The sequence below is a fragment of the Falco cherrug genome, chromosome 1 (assembly GCF_023634085.1).
Source record: "Falco cherrug isolate bFalChe1 chromosome 1, bFalChe1.pri, whole genome shotgun sequence".
Taxonomy (NCBI): domain Eukaryota; kingdom Metazoa; phylum Chordata; class Aves; order Falconiformes; family Falconidae; genus Falco; species Falco cherrug.
In genome coordinates this window covers 101,415,912-101,433,515 of record NC_073697.1, presented here as the reverse complement: position 1 = coordinate 101,433,515, position 17,604 = coordinate 101,415,912, and the positions used below count along the sequence as shown (strand labels likewise).

General features: G+C 46.5%; 1 protein-coding gene across 7 annotated transcripts in view; it reads right to left on the bottom strand.

Annotated features, from left to right (window-relative positions):
• Positions 1-800: 800 nt before the first annotated feature.
• The window catches only part of TSPOAP1 (TSPO associated protein 1), a 69,841-nt gene continuing 53,037 nt past the window's right edge, over positions 801-17,604 (bottom strand). For 2 of the 7 annotated variants that reach the window (XM_055712950.1, XM_055712957.1), the window contains 9 exons: positions 17,043-17,169; positions 16,735-16,886; positions 16,401-16,569; positions 14,196-14,267; positions 13,787-13,825; positions 12,643-12,746; positions 10,612-10,683; positions 9,321-9,449; positions 801-2,147 (listed from right to left, as the gene is read on the bottom strand). In XM_055712950.1, the coding sequence (XP_055568925.1) occupies positions 1,932-2,147; positions 9,321-9,449; positions 10,612-10,683; positions 12,643-12,746; positions 13,787-13,825; positions 14,196-14,267; positions 16,401-16,569; positions 16,735-16,886; positions 17,043-17,169 (1,080 nt within the window). In that variant the 3' untranslated portion in view covers positions 801-1,931. Of the gene's footprint in view, positions 2,148-2,331; positions 6,235-9,320; positions 9,450-10,611; positions 10,684-12,642; positions 12,747-13,786; positions 13,826-14,195; positions 14,268-16,400; positions 16,570-16,734; positions 16,887-17,042; positions 17,170-17,604 lie in introns of those variants that run through there. The other 5 variants (XM_055712965.1, XM_055712959.1, XM_055712956.1 and 2 more) reach the window with 5 other exon arrangements.

The window sequence follows — 17,604 nt, the reverse complement described above, 5'->3', positions numbered from 1 at the left end:
AACCCAAAGCCTGCAAGGGATACACCGATCTTCTCCACAGGTAGGTGTTCGCAGCCTGGCTTGAAGGTAGCTCACTGTGGAGGAGCCAATCGAAAAAAGAAAACACCAAAGGATCTGAAACTTAAAAAGTAAAAGCTGTATAACAAAACCGATCATTGACCTCTTCAATTTTACTCTATCCTAAACATGAAATCATCAGGTGGTCTAGATATAGCCACCACACTTGATGATGCTTCCACTGCGCTGCTACATCAGCACGACAGGACAGCGTGGCTGCACGGCCAGGCTGCAGCAGGCGTCAGCAGCAGGACACCACTTCAGCCCCGTGGCCCTCCTTTCATATCCGGGAGCACATGGGTAACACCCAGGAGCAGAGAACAGAACGGCGGAAGAAATCTGGCTGTGCAGACCCCCCGGGCTCGGTGGCACCCCCAGCGAAGGGGTCCAGTGGCCAGAGCCAGGGACTAACGCTGCATGAAGCCACCCAGGCAGCAGCACAGGGCTACATACATGTCCGGATGAGGTCTGGACGTGGTGTAACTGCGCTCAGGCACAGTGTAAGTGTAAGTGACACCCTAGCGCTTTCTCCTCCAGGATTAGGTCTCTGAAACAGGAGAGGCAAAGACCTTTCGTTCACAGCGAAGGTACCTTGCACCATGGTCACAGGAAAGGCAGGCTCCTATGTGAAGTGCTGTGAAGCATCCTCAAGCACTGGTATCATTTTCCCCTCTGCCTCCCCCTCCCCCCCCCTCCCCCCCAGAAGAAGCACCACTGAATCTTTTGCTTTTTTAAGGAAAATGTATTTTTGTGAAAATAGACTTTATTATAATAAAATTTGATATTAAATAAAATCATACCATGTCACCAACACTTGTGGACACTGTGCTGGCATCATTCACGTACCTCACGTAACTGTCCTTCTCAAAACAAGTACCCCACTGAAACATGCAAAGAAACAAACACTGAAAAGGATAGAAACCATGTAGTACAAAACTCTCCGTGGCTTAGAAAGGGATGTGTCTTAACTCAAGGAACACATCATCTCATATGAAAATAACTGCAAACTCTCCATCCCCAGCTCTGCTCTCCAAATGTTCCAACTCAGGAGCAGCCCACTGAAACAGCCAAATAAAACTGCGAAAGAGGCAGACAATAAATAAATAAATAGATAAATAAATAGATAAATAAATAAATAAGGCAAAGTCCCCAGCCAGTGTGTGGTCAAGGTGAACCAGCCAAGAGCAGCTTACAGCAGCCCACCTTAGAGGCAGAAGTATCAACACCCTTGCGGGTATCGCTCCTTCCTCCGTGGGAGTCCTCGTGCTGAAACATGACTGAGGCAGTGTGGGATGCTCCTAGGCACAGCTGCATATTTACAGGGTTACAGTACAAATAACTCACTCGTCAGCCCAGAGACAGCAAAGGGGATTCACGGGAACAGCAAAGTGCAAATTTTCTTTGCAGGAAGTGAAGGAGTTGACACAACCTCCTTTGGACCAGAGAAATACCAGGGGGTGTGTAGTACAAGGGGTCTCTTCCTAAGGGGCCGGGGCTTTGTTGGGAAAAGCCATTTAGCTAACTTACAGCCAGAATATATATTTTAAATTAAAATATTTACAGGGAACTGGTGCATTGAGGGCTGCATGGAGCAGGACACACTACGGTGGAGGTAGCTGTATCCTAGAGCTGAGGCCTCACGCCCCAGTGCCATGACACTGCGTTCAGAGCCACTGCCCATGCTGGGTGGGCACCCACAGCTGGGCTCTCAGCAGAGACCACAGCTCACAGACCCACTGAAGAGTTTTCTCTGTTCAACATACACTTTTTCCCTATGAAAATACTCTTATCAGCTTATTGCAGAGGGCTTCTCCTGAATTTTCAGTCTCTGTGTGGACTGCACAGGCAGTCTTTACAGAACAATAAATCACTTTTTAATTTTTCTTACTGGAACCAAGTTTTCTGAAGAGCTTTTTTCCTTTGAAGAAGAAGCCTCTCTTCTTTTTACTCTGACCAGGTACATCACTGCATTTGAGAACAGCCAGCGATGCCTGCTCTGGACACTGCTCACCCATGACAAGGCAGGAAGGTGGTAGAGTAGGAGGAATTGGTGAGGAGTCGCTCTGGTCAACCCACCCATCTGGATTTAACTGAGTGGGAAAAAGAGAAAACAAAAGAAAAAAAAAGCAGAAGTTAGAGCTAATGGAAGATATGCCAACACAAACCTTCAGATAAAGAAACCTGCCTTCTCCCCACCAGTCTAGTCTGCCCCTCAACCTGCATGGCTCAGCTCCTCTGTGTCATTGCAGATCCAGTTAGGAACTTTCCAGTGGATTTACACTTTTTGGTACCCGCTACCCAGACCCTGCCTGAGCTCAGACATCCTGAAATTCCTTAACCTTGGGCTAAGAACAGGACAGCAGGGAAATCCCACTGAGCACTTGGTGAAAGATGCTCCTTCACAGCTGAAGATGCTGTAAGTGAAGCACGGATGGATAGATACTGATGCATCCATGTATGCCTGCTGGCTGCCTGGGTCGGGGAAGCCTGGCGGGCTCTCAGCACACTCTAGGACACAAGGCAGGACATCAAGAAAAAAACAGCCTAATAAGAACAAGAGCTGTGCAGGACCTTCAGAAGTTCAAGGAGGCTGGCTAAGCTGGGAGGCTTCTGCAACAGTGGCCACACTCTGTCACTGTAAGAGGAGAAATTCAGAGTCTTGTAAGGCTGCTCAGTATCCATCAGATCGAGTCGCGGGAGCGGCAAAAAGCAGTCTGGTGCTCTGCAGTGGCACCAATAATGGAGAAAAAGTTCATGATGGAGCAGGACACGGAGAAGTCTGGGATCAAGTGGCACACAGCAACTGACATATGTTCCTAAGACATCTGAGCATTTGAGAATGTTACCTGGGATCCAGAGTCCCAAACGATGCATGGTACACTGCTCCTTTTGAAAAAGGCTTATTAGAAATCAGAGAGTACCCTAGTCCTGGGCTCAGTTTCCTTTTCACAAAGTACTAGCAGCAGGTCAGTTCCCAGCAACAGCCTTCTTTCCGTGACCTCCTGTCACTGGGTTTAGGTGTCTGGACAGTGACCGTTTGATCTGTCAGGGCAAGCTTTCCCAAGAAGCTGCAAAGTTCACCAGGGAAGAGGCTCTGGGTTTCTGAGGCCTAGGGGAGCATTTGTCCCACCGCCTTCTCTTCCACACAGCCTTCACAAACCAGCATCTTCCGCGCACCCAGCTGTACATCCTGTCTTGGCATTACCCAAAACAACATGCCAGTGGCTGGAGCTGTGCCACGGAAAAGCCTTCTTCCCAGGGAAGTGGTGGAGTCACCATCCCTGGAGGTATTTAAAAGATGTGCAGATGTGGCACTTAGGGACATGGTTTAGTGGTGGACTTGGCAGTGTTGGGTTAACAGTCGGACTCAATGACCTTAAAGGTCTTTTCCAACCTAAATGATTCTACGATCCTCATCATCTCTCTGATTGGGTCCCACTAAGTCGGGGAGAGTCAAGCGCACGTCCCTTAAGAGTCTGTAAGTAGCCACAGGTCCAACAGGGGAGACAAGGTAGTGACACTGGCAGCAGGATGCTCTGCCTAGGGCAGAAGCATTGCTGAAGAGCAAAGGCATCAGCCCTGCACAGAAAATGTGAGAATCCCAGCAGCGGCTCGCAGCTCATCAGCAGGAGTGGATGTGCTTCAGCCCTGGTCCCACACTGTGCCTGGGGAAAGCTGCTGAACCAAGCAGGTGCACAGGTTTAGCATTACTGCCCTAACTATAGCACACTCACACTTATGTGCTGTGGGTTTATTTAACATTTCCTGGGGTCAAAAGCAGAAGCAGTAGTGCTTTATCACCCTGCTGCTGTTTCAGCACCCAACCTCCTGCGTGACAAAAGAACACAAAAAGCAGCTGTGACCTCTCCTCCCGCCACAGGCTGAAGTTATGCTGCTGTACTGCAGTCACTTCGCTCTGCTGCAGTAAGAAAGCACTTCTGGTACCAGACGAGCAAACAGCTGCTCTCTAGAGTCAGACTAAGTATGTACAATACCTGTCAAGTCAGTGTTGAGCACACAGGAGTACAGGGTTTTTAAAGAGCTCTGTCTTGGTGTGACTATATGACCCCTCCCAACCCCAGAAGGTTCAGAGTCAGCTACCTGTCTTGCAGCAATCACTTTAAACTGTCCCAGGGGACGGTGCCATCAGACTCTCTCTTACCTGAACCAGGGTCTCTGGCTATGGGAACAGAGACGTAACTCCTTTCCACCTCTTTGTTAGAGTTAAAAATACAGTGGCTGATTTTTCCTGAAAAAAATTCACACTATTTTCCCCTGGAAATCTTGTTCCACACACTTTCAGTGGCACTTCTATGACTCCCCAGATACTCAGCACTGTGTTGAAAGGCCAGCTACTGCCAAGGGCATGCAGCAGAGGGCTTGATGGCACAGCCTGCCCCTTTCAAAGCTGCACTCTGCCTGCGAGGTCCACTCCTCCAACTAACACTGCAGCATCAACTGCAATCTTTGTATCCCCTGGCAGCACACACATGCAAGGTGCAACACTTGGTGTTGATGGCTCTAGCACCAGACAGGTCTGAGAAGTCTGGAAATAAATCTGAATCAATCTAGACAAACCATTTTCAGCCAGCAGTGCAAAATGTAGAGAGGCAAAGAGAAAAAGTAAGCCAGATGACTGCTAACTTGGTAGCCTGCTAGGTTAGCTGTGTGCAAAAGTAAGAACCCCCGGGTTCTGCTCCAGAAACTATTTACGTGTGGTGCAACAAAGAATCCCTGGATAGAATGCACAAAAGCACTTGGCTAACATCAGAAGAGGTCCACGAACATGCAGTAAGTGATCTCCCCTACGAAGCTCAGGCCTTGGGCTGTCTGGCTTAGCAGCCCCAGAGGATGTGGGAGTGATGTCAAGGCTGCTGGGCAGCCCGGGCAGCGGAGGCTTGGTGCCCATACACCACTGGAAACCATTTTTCTGGCAAAGGTGGGACAATTTCAGGGCAGATCTGAAGTGGCCCAACAAACCTCACACAATTTCTCCTTAGAGCTATGCATGAAAGACTGCATGCAAAATGAGAGGCAGGTACCCAGACCAACTCACAAATGTCACAATAATTTACTATAATAAGGATACTGCAGTATCAATGTCATTATCAAATATCGAACATTTAAAAGGAAGTGACTAGCAGTTTCCTGTCTTTGTGGCTGTAAGTCCTGCTGATTCCCAGCTGTGGTATACGATACCCAGGCAGATTTCCACACACAGAGGCACTCTCACACACAAGCATGTGCAGATATTCTCAGAAGTCTCTATATGGCAGAAAAGCAACAGAACCAGTTCATAGATTCATCTGGTAAGAGACAAATGATACTAAAATTAGGGTTTCTTCTCTAAGAGAAACATGAAGGAAAAATTGCTCTGTCAAAATCCTGATAAAAGCTATTAGGGTTGATAAATAGAAGAGCCATGTCAGTTTTCAGGGGGTGGTTTTCAGTGTTCTTAGGTATTACTGATTTGCACAACTTCAGGAAAATGTTTTATTTGAAACTAAGAAAAACACAGATTCACTCCCACTGCCCCCCAAAACCAGAAGTTTCCCACACACCCCAACTTCAAAATAGTTTCTTTAAGAGCTATCAGACAGAACAATTATCCACACAAGGTTGGTTTTAGGGACTAAATGTTACTACTTTAAGTTGATGGTGTGTGGAGGGTTTTCAGGACTATACTCAGGAAGGAGTAAAATCAAGCTGAATATGGCATGTGCTCAGTCTGAGCAGGATCTTGCAAAGGCTAAATGAAGCTTTGGCTGTTGACGTGCTTGAACAGTGGTAGAAGGACCAAGCTGAAGTATAAAGCAGGTCTTTTCTAAACCTGAATATCCAGCACAGTCCAATCATGGTCCCCAAAACCACCAGATAATTGTTCCAAACAATTGCACTTCATACACTGAACAGATCACAGCTTGTCTTTAATATAGGACCAATCTGGCAGGTAAAACTCTGCCACCAGAGGGTTTGAAGGTGGACTTGCTAGCAAAGCCCCAAACCAGCCTGTCAAACTACAAGCAAGAGAAGGAGTAAACTACAGGTGTAGGACCCTTTAATAGGCTAGGCTGGGTGGGAGATTGAAGATGTCTTCTCACACAAACTTACATGGTTGCTCTCTCTCTCTCTATGTATCATTCATATCTATCACTGGACTCTTCTCTTCCTCATTCTCTGAAGAAAAAAAACCATCACGGGTGCATAATACAGGCAGAAATAAACACATAAAATCAATTAGAATCAAACACTTTCTGAAGGTGCTTTATAATCAGTCTTTGACAGAAACTGCGTATCACTGATGCAAAAATACTCCCTCAACAGCCACAGCATTACAGCAACTGCTCCAAGTTGGTGAGCGTGAGTGTTTCAGGGCCCTAGCTTGCAACCATAACTTCTTGGATACTCCTTTTTGTGCTGTATGTTTTATTGCTTAAATCTAATCCCCAAATGTTGTCAGTTTGAAAGTTAAACTGCTTAACTTTTTTCAGTTGCCAGCATTTTAAGATATACTCAGAAATAATTCAAAATGATCCACCTTCCCCAGTTTAATTTGGAAAGTACATTGTCCTTATCCTAAGGCCTCTGGCATAGCAGCAGGGAGAAGGGAAGTATGAAGAACAGACAGGGTAAAAACACCAAATCCAAGAAGTTACAAGTGATTTAAAAATCATTCATGATCATGCTGGAGAAGCTTCTGTTAAGATTGGAACTAGCTTTAATCCAAGTCCAAAGTTCTGTCGTGATACTGTAGTGCACATGCATGCCCCTGATGTGTTAGATCTCAAGCTGGGACTGGTAAATTCGATGGGAGTCTGTTTTGCCATGCTTTCAGAAGATTCTTCTCCAGAAGCTGCCATGCATCTTTTGCCTTGGTGATTTTTTGCATTCCCCCCATCCCAAACAGCAGAAGCAAAGGTGCTTCTCTTTGTGTTGTATATGCAACAACACACTTTTACAAGCAAGTTCCTTAACTCTATGGAGTGAGTATGCCTGTGGAGTTTGGAAAGCCCCAGGCATGGCTGTATCACTGCAAGAGTTCATTCCAGCTCAGGGATGGCCCTCAGAATATGTATGTTTTACAGGAGGAGGTATTCCTTCTGCCTTACCCATCAAGTGTTCTGCCCATCGGTAGGGATGCTGTGATCGCTGTGACAGAGCCAAAAACTCAGTGCGTTCAGGTCCTGTCTCTCCTTGGCAATCACTAAACATACTTAAATGTAGTTAACTAATACAAGTTTGGTTATCAGCAGGGTAAATGTACCACTTGCAAAAGGGGGCAAACATGCCTTCCTCATTTGGAAGCTGGTAGATAGATCTGGATTGCAAAGTATAAGTAGGAGGCAGGACTGCACACATAGTTAAAGAGCGCTAAGCCAGAATAAACCAGGACAGGTATCCTGGTGAAGCAGGGGGCAGCAGGACAGGAGGCAGTCTGTCACTACACAGAAGCAGCCAACACCAAATCATGCCTAGATAGTTAATGTGGTTTCCCACTGAAATAAAATTGGCTTAATCATCATCAACTGAATTTTCAAAGTCCCCAGACTTCAGACAACAAAAAACAGCAGTTCATGGATCAGTTGAGTACCAAAACTACCCTGTCACTCCTGACCATCTTCCTGCTCTGCCGACCCGAAGTCAGAGCCAAACTGAAGAAAAATGGAAAGGTTTGAAAGGCAGGCAAGCCTGAAACACATCTATTTTATATGGGTTTGGTTTATCACATTTGAAAGGCATTTCTGTTGAAAAGGAAAAATGGCCTGAACCATAGGAAAACAGCTCACAGCCCTGAGCATGCAGGAGTATCTGGGCCAAACTGCTGTGTCCAGGGAAACAGCCACCCACTGCTGAACCCAGCACCAGTGGAAAGCAGAGAGGAAAGCAGAGCAGCAGCAAGCGGCCGGGCAGCAAGCAGGAGCAGCTTGTACTGCCTGCTCAACAGCAGAACAGACAGGACCTTGTTACCCTGCTCTCAAACCCTGGCAGGAACAGCCTGTGATTCCCCAGCACAGACCAGCACTTACGGGCTGGGAGGAAAGGGATCCTGAGTATCCTAAACAGGTAAGCATAAGGGACCCAGACAGCTTCTGAGTTTAGAAGATGATCCAGCAAGCTATCCACAAACCTTATTGCTGAGACAGGCCTGCCACCTGCTCTTCATAACGCATCAAGGCTGTAGTGCAGACCCTGTACCCACAAAGCCTGAAATGCCTGGAAGCAAGAGATGGGGCTGCAGGTAGAAATGGGAGGTCGGTACAGAGAAAAAGAAGAGCCGAGCACAAAACATAGGACCAGGAATGCTGCAGAGGGCAGGAAAGCTAGGGTCACACCAGTGGTGACTTCAGCAGAGGAGGATTCAGGGCCACATACTTCCTTAAGGACTAGCTCAAACCCAATCTGGGCCTGCTCTTACACATTTTTATAGGTCTGGCACCACTTGACAGTGTCAATAACCTCCCAAGAAGAACTGAAGGCTGAGTACATGTGAGCTGGAAACAAACTGTGTCCCTCCCTGCCTCCCACTCTCTAGAACACAGCATGAGAGGTCCTGGCATGGTCAGGGAGGTGCTATGCTTTTGGTGTCACCCACTGAGGATAGACTGAACCTGGAAAATAATCCAGATCTCCTGCTTAAGCATTCATTTCAAGAGTATCAGCATCATAATGCAAGGGGTTTGTTCAACCTTTGGTTTCCCTACATCTGTGGGATGCTTTCAGAGACTTAGGATACATCCCACAGATCTGCTGGGAAACTTGCCAGTGCATTTCGGATTTATCTGTAAGCACCTCAGATGGCACTAAGATATTTCTAACTCAGGTATGTAGAAGAACATTGGTGTTTGGGTGTCGGTAACTCCAGAACGCTTTGCCATGGATGTGAGCATATCTGAGGAGTTTCATGTGTCTGGGGAGCTGGCTGAACTGCTTTGCTTTGCTTGCAGCAGTATTTCACCACTGACCCTTTTGTGGCTGCAAAGAATCTGCTGGTGGGACTGGAGATGCTCTTTAATCACCTGACCATAATGTGACTGAGGCTCCAGTGAATGTTGTTGCTTTGTGCCTCTTTCTGCACTACAGGTAAGTCTTCAAGAAGAGCTTCTAGCGCTCCCTTCTAAACTTTTAAGCATCTCCCATGGGATGAACTGAGCTGCATGCAATAATTTCAATGATTCCATCAGATGCTGCATGCTGCGCAATGTCCAGTCTCCAGTCACATCACAATTTGGATGTCTGTAGTATGCAGCGTCACACAATCTTACCTGGCTCTCAGCACTCAGCAGAAAAGCTTCTTTATCTTTTGAATGAAGTTCCTTGACCATGCCTCCATCAGAAGTTACAGCTTCCAAGAAGTTAGATGGGACAAGGCCTCTCTGCTGGTTCAGTTCTCCCTGCAAGATCAACATTCAGTTCTCCCATCAGGTTTCCTGGCTGATGGAGAAATAACAAACAGAGGAGCAGTCCCATGCAGAGAAGGCTAGGCTATGATCTGAGAGAAGCCCAGAAACACACTATGTTGGAAGGATCCTCAGCAAATTTCGTGACTCACATTCTTGCTTTGTTGTGGAACAATTCAGAGTGCAAAAATACAGAAGAGAGTAAAGGAAGAAAAGACAGCAGCAAGCCGTGACAAATGTATTCTAGCGACATGGTCACTTTTACAAACTCAAAAAATTTCCACAGCTATCCTGGAAGCAACTGGAATACGACTGTGCCACAAGTTTTCTAAAGGGCTTTGATTTTCTCTGGTATTTATTTATTTATTTATTAAAGAATGAGGTACAATATCCTGTAGGCATTGCCTCCACGCTCACTGAGGTCCAGAGCTGCAAGCCAAACTTGGGTGTATGCCTAAAAAGTGACTCCAGTTCAACAGCAAGTGGTTGGGTGAGACAAAACAACCCCAGCAAAGTTGTTTGGCCAGCACTACAAAAGAAGTCAAACAAAACTCACAGTGATCCCCTCCAGATTCTAGCTGGAGCGGAACCTCAACTTTGATGTCTGAAGACACACCACTTTCTGTGTGGAAAAGATGGATGATCCAAGGGCCAAGGGTCATGTCTAGCATGCTGCTCACTGACAGGCACAGTCCGCAGGTATATACAGTAAATTACAACAGATACCAGTGCTTGTTGAAGTTGATACGTTGCAGTGTGGCCCAATGGTGGGCATCATACATTTTCATTCTTATCTTACCATTTTAGCCTCCTGCCCTGGATAAGACCACGTGTCTGAGTGCTTGGTGACAAATTAACTTATAGCAGATACTGATTTAGCTGATGTATGTACAGAAAAATGCATCCCAGGCTTTGGGAAACCTGCAGTCAAGTTGTGCCAAGAAATAAACTCAGAACCATTTGGATAACTGGGTTTACAGGAGAAGCATGGACTGCCAGAAACAATCTGCCCTGCATTAAGCAGATACGGGTTTATTTATCATTTTTTTCAAAAGCAGAATATTTTGTTCCCCGATTTCTGCTCTCCTGCCACTAGATGGACTCCAACGATTTCAGATGTAGCCACAGGAACTTCCCAACCAACACCCATACTTACATAATAGAATCCATCATCATCCATGGACCCAAACACAGTGATAACGTCCCCGGCACTGAAAGTCAGTTCAGCCTGCAAAGAGCAAGAGAACAGCAGTTACAGGAGAAACACTGCCTGGAATTTCTCACCAGAAACACATGGTCACCCTGGGCTGCTTGCACAATCTCATCCTGACGGAGCAAGGCCACTGTGTTAAGACTTGCAGGACCAGGAATCAAGAAAAGCAAATGAGGTGGGTAACTGCAGAATTCAGTGCTAAGGAAGCAGTTCCTAAATTAAGACAAGAGCAAAGTCTGTTTCTTATACCAAATTTTAATAAGGCTTCAAAATAGTACCCACCACCTGTTCTGGAAAGGTATGTTGAGAACAAGCTGAACAAGCACCAGATATACGTTTCTTTAAATGTAAGTACTAAATCCCGCTCCCTTGGGTGAGCCTGTTCTGTATGCAATACTCCAGGATTAGTCACTAGTGGGAATGCATACAAATGGGAGGACTCGACCTGGAAACAGAACATTACCATGCAACACACATGATCCTTCACCATCACATCCGTCTGTCCCATCAGACACCCCAGCACACACTCCATAGAGCATAAGACCAAAAAAAAAGGTGTAAGCAGCCTCCTCTTATGGAAGAAATCGCCCAGTTACAGCAAAAAAAGCTGCTCTAAGATAAAAAAGGTGGAGTCTCCAAACAGGCCGTGTCCCATTCAGGACACACTGGCTTTATAAGCACTTCACCAAAGCATTAGCTGGAAGGGACCTACCTCTAATATATTTACCTTATTATATCCCTAGTACTCAATTTACCTCTGGAGGCTGCAGGTTCCTCCTGTTGGCTGTGACTTTGTTCTAGCAGAAAGACACTTCTGTAGGGAACTTCACTCACAGACACACAGAATGGCACAGCTGATCCTATTACATCTTGGTGCAAGTTCACAAACAGCAGCTGCAGCCTTCTAGCAGAACAGGTAACCAAATTTTCTAGGAATGTGAACAGGAGCATCTCCAACAATGCAACAGAACTGCACCAGCTTGTTTCAATAATTTGAGCTCTGTCCACAGGGAAGGTTCTAGGAAGAGCAAGTCACTGCATAAAATACAGTCATCTTCTTGTTGAGAAGGGCTCAAAAGCGTTCTTTGGCCAGATACATGTTCTCATTGTATCTCTCCCAAGGTAATCCACCATCCCTAACACACTCTGTCCTCAGCAGCAGGCTGTCTTGCTCATGAGACACCCAGTTTGGGAGGCAAGCATTACCTGAACTGTGCCACCACTTGGCTATACATTCCTTTCTGGATACAATCTGATTCCAAACCCCACGTTTATGTTTGCTCACAGTAGATTAATACTGATATGGAGGAACAGAGAACAGAGCATGCTCTAATTTAGAAAGGTATTTTGCAAAAAGGATTCTGCATTGCAATCTTTGCACCTTAAAAGGACTTAACCACAAAAATACTGTTGGGATTATATGTACGTACTGCTTGAAAGCAAGAACTTACAAGAGTGGTCCATTAAACTGGAGCTAAATCTTCTTGTTTGAACAAAGACCTACACAGGTATTTAAAACGAAGGACATGCTCCAAGACATGCTCATCTTAAGTATCAGAAGTCCATTCAAACCCTTAAGTAGGTTCTTCCTTTTTTCCAGAGTGTGCCCTGGATCAGTGCTAACAGCCGGGGCTGCTTCCTCCTGCCCCAGATCTGTTTAGTCCTGTCTAATCACTGGAGGATGCTACAAGGCCATGAGATGCTCACATAGTTCCGCTGAGACATATACTGAAAATCATTCGGGCTATATCGCTTCATATTCTTCACTGACAACTGAACTCTGTTATCAGAGAATGGATGACAGAACATATCAGCAAAGTCTACATTTAATGAATTCAGCCAACCCCTTTTTAGCAGCATTATTGCCAAACTGTAATTGTATCTGTTTTGATCAAAGTGCCAAGTGTCTTGGGACAGAAGAAAAAAAAGAGGGGGAAAAAGACATCTATAAATGAGTGAGCAGCTGGTGGTTACCTCTACATCTGCATTTGGAGAGCTCTCCTTAGGGTTATAGTCAAAGACAGCCACCATACTTCGAGGAGTCAGCAGTTCAGCTTCCAAGTCTTGATGTTTCTGTTCTGCAGGTCAAAAATAAAACAAAATATCCTGAGCCAGAAGTTCTAAGACAAAATCCAGTGTCACAGCAACTCATTCACCATTCTTGGAGCAGACCGAGCAAAGAGAATACTAGGGGGAAACTGAATGGGAGAAAGATTGTCGAGGCCCTACAGACATTTGGTAAAGCAGTTTCCTATCTCCTGTATCACCTCACAAGCACAGAAGTGGGAACATCTCCCCATTCCAGCACCTTGGTTTCCTGCCTATATATACATGCATGTTTTATTTTATGTTTTCTATTTATACACACACACATACATATGTGTGTGTATATATATGTACATACACACACACGCAGAGGACAGCAGTCTCTTTGTAATGTCTTGAATACACATTTCTCCTCCCTCCATGCAATGATCTGCTACTGACCTACAAAATTTATCCTTCAGGTGCCACGGGAACAGCAAGAGCGCAGGACAGCACTGACCAGCAGCCCAGCCACAGTGCACAGAACTCAGCACATAGGGAAGCACAGGCCTCATCATCCAGGGAACACACTGCACTTTCTACAACCACCTGCTTGCTCAGCCCCATTACTTACAGACCTGCTCTGAGTCTACAAAAGCAAAGCCTGGTGTTACAGAAAGCACACATTGTCCAGTCCTTCATCTTATGGATTTAAACCCTGCTTCAAGTCAACATTGGAAGGGCCAACAAGAGGTGTGCAGGCTTGGCCTCTCTGGACATCAACAGATGATTGCACAGAGTGAGTGCTCTCTCAGGGGACCTTGGATTTGCTTAAAATCCAGCACCGTCAGGTGAGTAAGAGATTTCCATGTGACCACATGTACCCTTCACCTTCAGGCACTCCCTGTTTAGTCAAAGTCCACTGCACCCACAACTCAATTAAAAGAACTAAAACTCTTTTTCATGAGAACAACCATTTTCTTACAGCGCTCTGAAGCAGCACTACAGGGTCTTGCATTGGCCCTTGATTGCAAAATGCATCTGTATTATGATCATGCGCTATCTACTCATAGTTGGAAAGAGCAGTTCTCACCTGGATGAGACTTGTACGTCTCCTGTTTATCCAGCCCTGCTGGGGGAAGAAAGTGTCTCATCAGTGAGAGTTCATCTTTCAACAGTGACCACATGACATAACTGACAACAATAAAAAGAACAAAGACCACGGCAGCAAACAACAGAAGCAAACCATTCATGCAACTCAAAGTCTACACCAGTAACCATGACTCAGGGACGTAACAAGAAGCAGAGGTCAAGCTCCAAAACTATAAAAGACATCACTGTTGTTAAAAACTTAACACCAGCACAGGGATGGGCTCTCTTTCCACTTCCTAGCAGTCGTACAGAGACAAACATCTGAGGGTCCTGTAAGCAAGTAGTAAAAATTCAATGCAGTCTGTAATCCTATTGCAAAAATCAAAGAGGAAGCAGTGGATGACACAGACCTTTCTTGGAGCGTCTGGGTTTTGGAGGAGGGACGGTTTGGCGGCGTGGAGGTGGAGAAAATGTGCCATTTCCTTAATAAAAATCCAAAAAAGCAAATAAATAGACAAGAGAAACAGACAGTGAATGGAAAGTGAAAAGCATTTTGAAGAGTGAACAGGCAACAGAGTAGCATGACATGCCTCCCCTGGGAAGCAGACACCGATTTCTACGGGCAATGCCCAAATCTTCATTTCTCATACACTGACTCAGATGAGGCATGACCCACATCCCAAATACACATAGAAATACATATTGCATTTATGCCCATTAGCCATACCACAGTACACATTAGACAAAATTTGCTGCGCTTTATCTTTCAGAAGCAGCATCATAAGGACAAAATAAAACCTTATACTGTTAACAACTGAAAAATGCCGGGTGAGGTGCACCCCCAACTCACTCGGGTGAGACAAGATCTGGGGAGGTCTCTAGCTAAAGCTTCTGCCCTGAACAGGGCCAGTACTGGACGAGTCTCCAGAGGAGTGTGCAGGAAGAGCTCCCAGACCAACCCCTCCAAGGCATTTTCTTAGTTATGAGGCTGCAAGACTGGTTTATGGCAGCAGGAAAACAACAGAGGTACATACAGCCCAGATGCCTAAGGCAACAAGCTTTACTCTCTGCACGCATGCCTAAGGTATGCCTTTTTCCCTACCACCACAGTCCTGAAAACTTTCAAACCCACTATGATTCATGAAGTCTCAGAGCTAGTAATTCCTTTATTCTTCGAAGAGTACACAGTGGGACAGAGAGCCTTGTGTATCCCCACAGGGACAAAGGCCACCACAGGCATCTAGCCATCTCTGGGCACCAGAGGGTACACGCAGGAGAAACATTATGAATGCCTCAAGTGTGAGAAAGACTTACTCAAATCTCTCCTCTCCCTAGACATGAGAGAGGCCAAAGGACAAACACCTACCAGAAAGATCACACAGCCACAAAGTGAAAGCAACAGGCTCCATGGACCCCTTTGCTCTTCAGGATCAACCTTCCAGAGACCCACATTTAGCTGGGCACTGTCAGCCCTTAGCCTCTAGGGCTTGGATACTGGGTCTCACTGCAGCGAAATGGAAACAAGTTGGATTGCTTCTTTTTCTCTTGAGTTTTTTGTTTTGTTTTGTTGGTTGGTTAGGTTTTTTTCCTCCACTGCCTGTGAGGAATTGACACAGTCAATGTCAGGGTTTACCTTTGCCATCAGACCCTCACTTGTGCTGCTGTACTCTGCTGACCTGGTAGGGAAAGAGTGGCCAGCCAAAACAAGAATTTCTTCTTGTTTTGGCAAGCGGAACAAGTCACACCGTTGCCACTGGTAGCACAGAGTACACAGAGAGGTGCAGGATGAGAGATGGTAGGGACAAGGGACAGGCACTGGGACACCAGTATGTCGACAGCAGTCTTGGGGCAGCTCACAGTCACTGAACAGCAGTCTAACTCAGCCTGAGCTGTGATGACTGCACATCCCAGGGAAGGTTCCTCTCCTCTGACTACACAAGTGGGAAGAAACCATAAAGTCTCTGCAGTGCACAAAACACTGAACCGTGTACTTCAGGGAGTGAGTAAGGAGGAATCGAAGGACCAGGTCTGCTCCTTGTACACTCCTGACTGCCCACCTTGCTGTCTCACACCCTTCCTTCCCTTTCCCCATGAGTCTCTCCCCATCCTCCTCCATTCTGAAGTCACAGATTCTGTCACCCAAGAGCAGGGTCACCCCTGTGGGTTCAAATACAGACTCACAAAGCAAAGGAGAGAACACAGAAGTGAAAACTCTTGCTCACATCCTTCAGCTGCTCTTCAAACTTTTTTGTTTCCCCTTCTCCAGCGAGGATCAGCCTCACACAATCCATGCTGAGTTCGCAGGCACAACCCTCAAGCACAGGAGCAGCTCCTCCAGCAGCTGCAAATGCAGCCTTGGGCAGCACTGTGCTGCAGCAGAGTCAGGTATGAACTGCAACCTCAGGACACCTGCCTCCCTCATCCATCAAGACCTCCCTGCTTGCTACTGCAATAACCATGAAACAAGCCTTCAGATCCTGGGGACCAGCCCTGGAGATTGTTGTGGTAGGCTGCACCAGCCACACAGCTTGACAGCATGACTGAGCTTTCCACATGTCAGCAAAGAAGCATGCTGACAATAGCACAGCACAGACGTAATAAAGGAGATACAGTACCTATGGTCTCCATTGGGGTGTCGGCAGGCAGGAATCCTTGCTTTAGGAGCTGCTTCTTGATTTCGTTATTCTCCACCTGGACTTCTGAAACCATGTTGCATGGAATGTACCCCTCCCTTCCTGCACATTCACCCCTGTAAAAGCCATCAGCATCCTTGTCTCCACATACCTGCAAGGAGAAAAGACAGGCCAGACTGTTTACACTACAGCGACTGAGCTGCAAGGAGAAAGGGAAGCTAAGGAAACACCCAAGATGAAATCCCAAGGTTCATGCTGTCCCTGGAACATCAGATGGATCCACAGAGAGTAGATGTTTAGTACAGTGTCCTCTTACTTTCAGGATCTGTCCCTCCTTAAATGGGAGCTCCTCTTCTGCTGCATCAGGGTTAGGAGACATAGAAACAGGATCGTAGTCAAAGAGTGCCACAAATATTCTAATGCCATCATCTTTAACAGAGGTTTCTGAAGCAGTGCTCCTTGCAGGACCTGCGCGCAGACAGGGGACACACCAGAGATAACGTCAGCACCATCCTCCCGCCACAGCCCTGCACGGCTCAAATACTGCCTACTGGCCTCTTCCCTGCCATTTCCAACAGCCGCCCTCTCTCCTGCTGCCCAGCTCTCTCCTCTTTGCCCACTCACCTGGACTAGACAGTAAAGGTTTCTGCATTTGGCTTCTTCTTACGCTCTTGTTCCCTCTTCTGCTGGGAGCCTGCCAGGTGGCTGTGCCAGGCAGTTCCTGGCCCCTAGGATCTTTATTACCAGATGCCTGCAACAGGAACCACCAGAGAGTTAGTAGCAGCCTCTGCCTTCCAACTCACGTGAACAGTGCTCAGCCCAAACGCACTCCACAAAGAGCAGCGCATCCAAATGCAACATTCCTCTTCAGGGACAATCTAGAGCTGAAAATACCAAGGAAGTAGGAAAACAGAACTAAGTACAGGCAGGCACCCCGCCAGGCACCAGTGACAATCCCCTCGGTGAGCGTGAGGACACAGCAAAGGGCATTTCAAGGGGAGGCAATGACATTACAGTCATCATCTACACAGAGCTTTCACAAATCAGCTTATTTCACCAGGGATTTTCATCTGGGTCTCACAGCCTCCTGCCATGGGGAGGAAGACCCAGTGAGAAAAGGAATACTGCATCGGTGACACTTGGTCAGTTAGCAGGAAAAGCAGAAGCAGGTAATACAAGAAAAGCC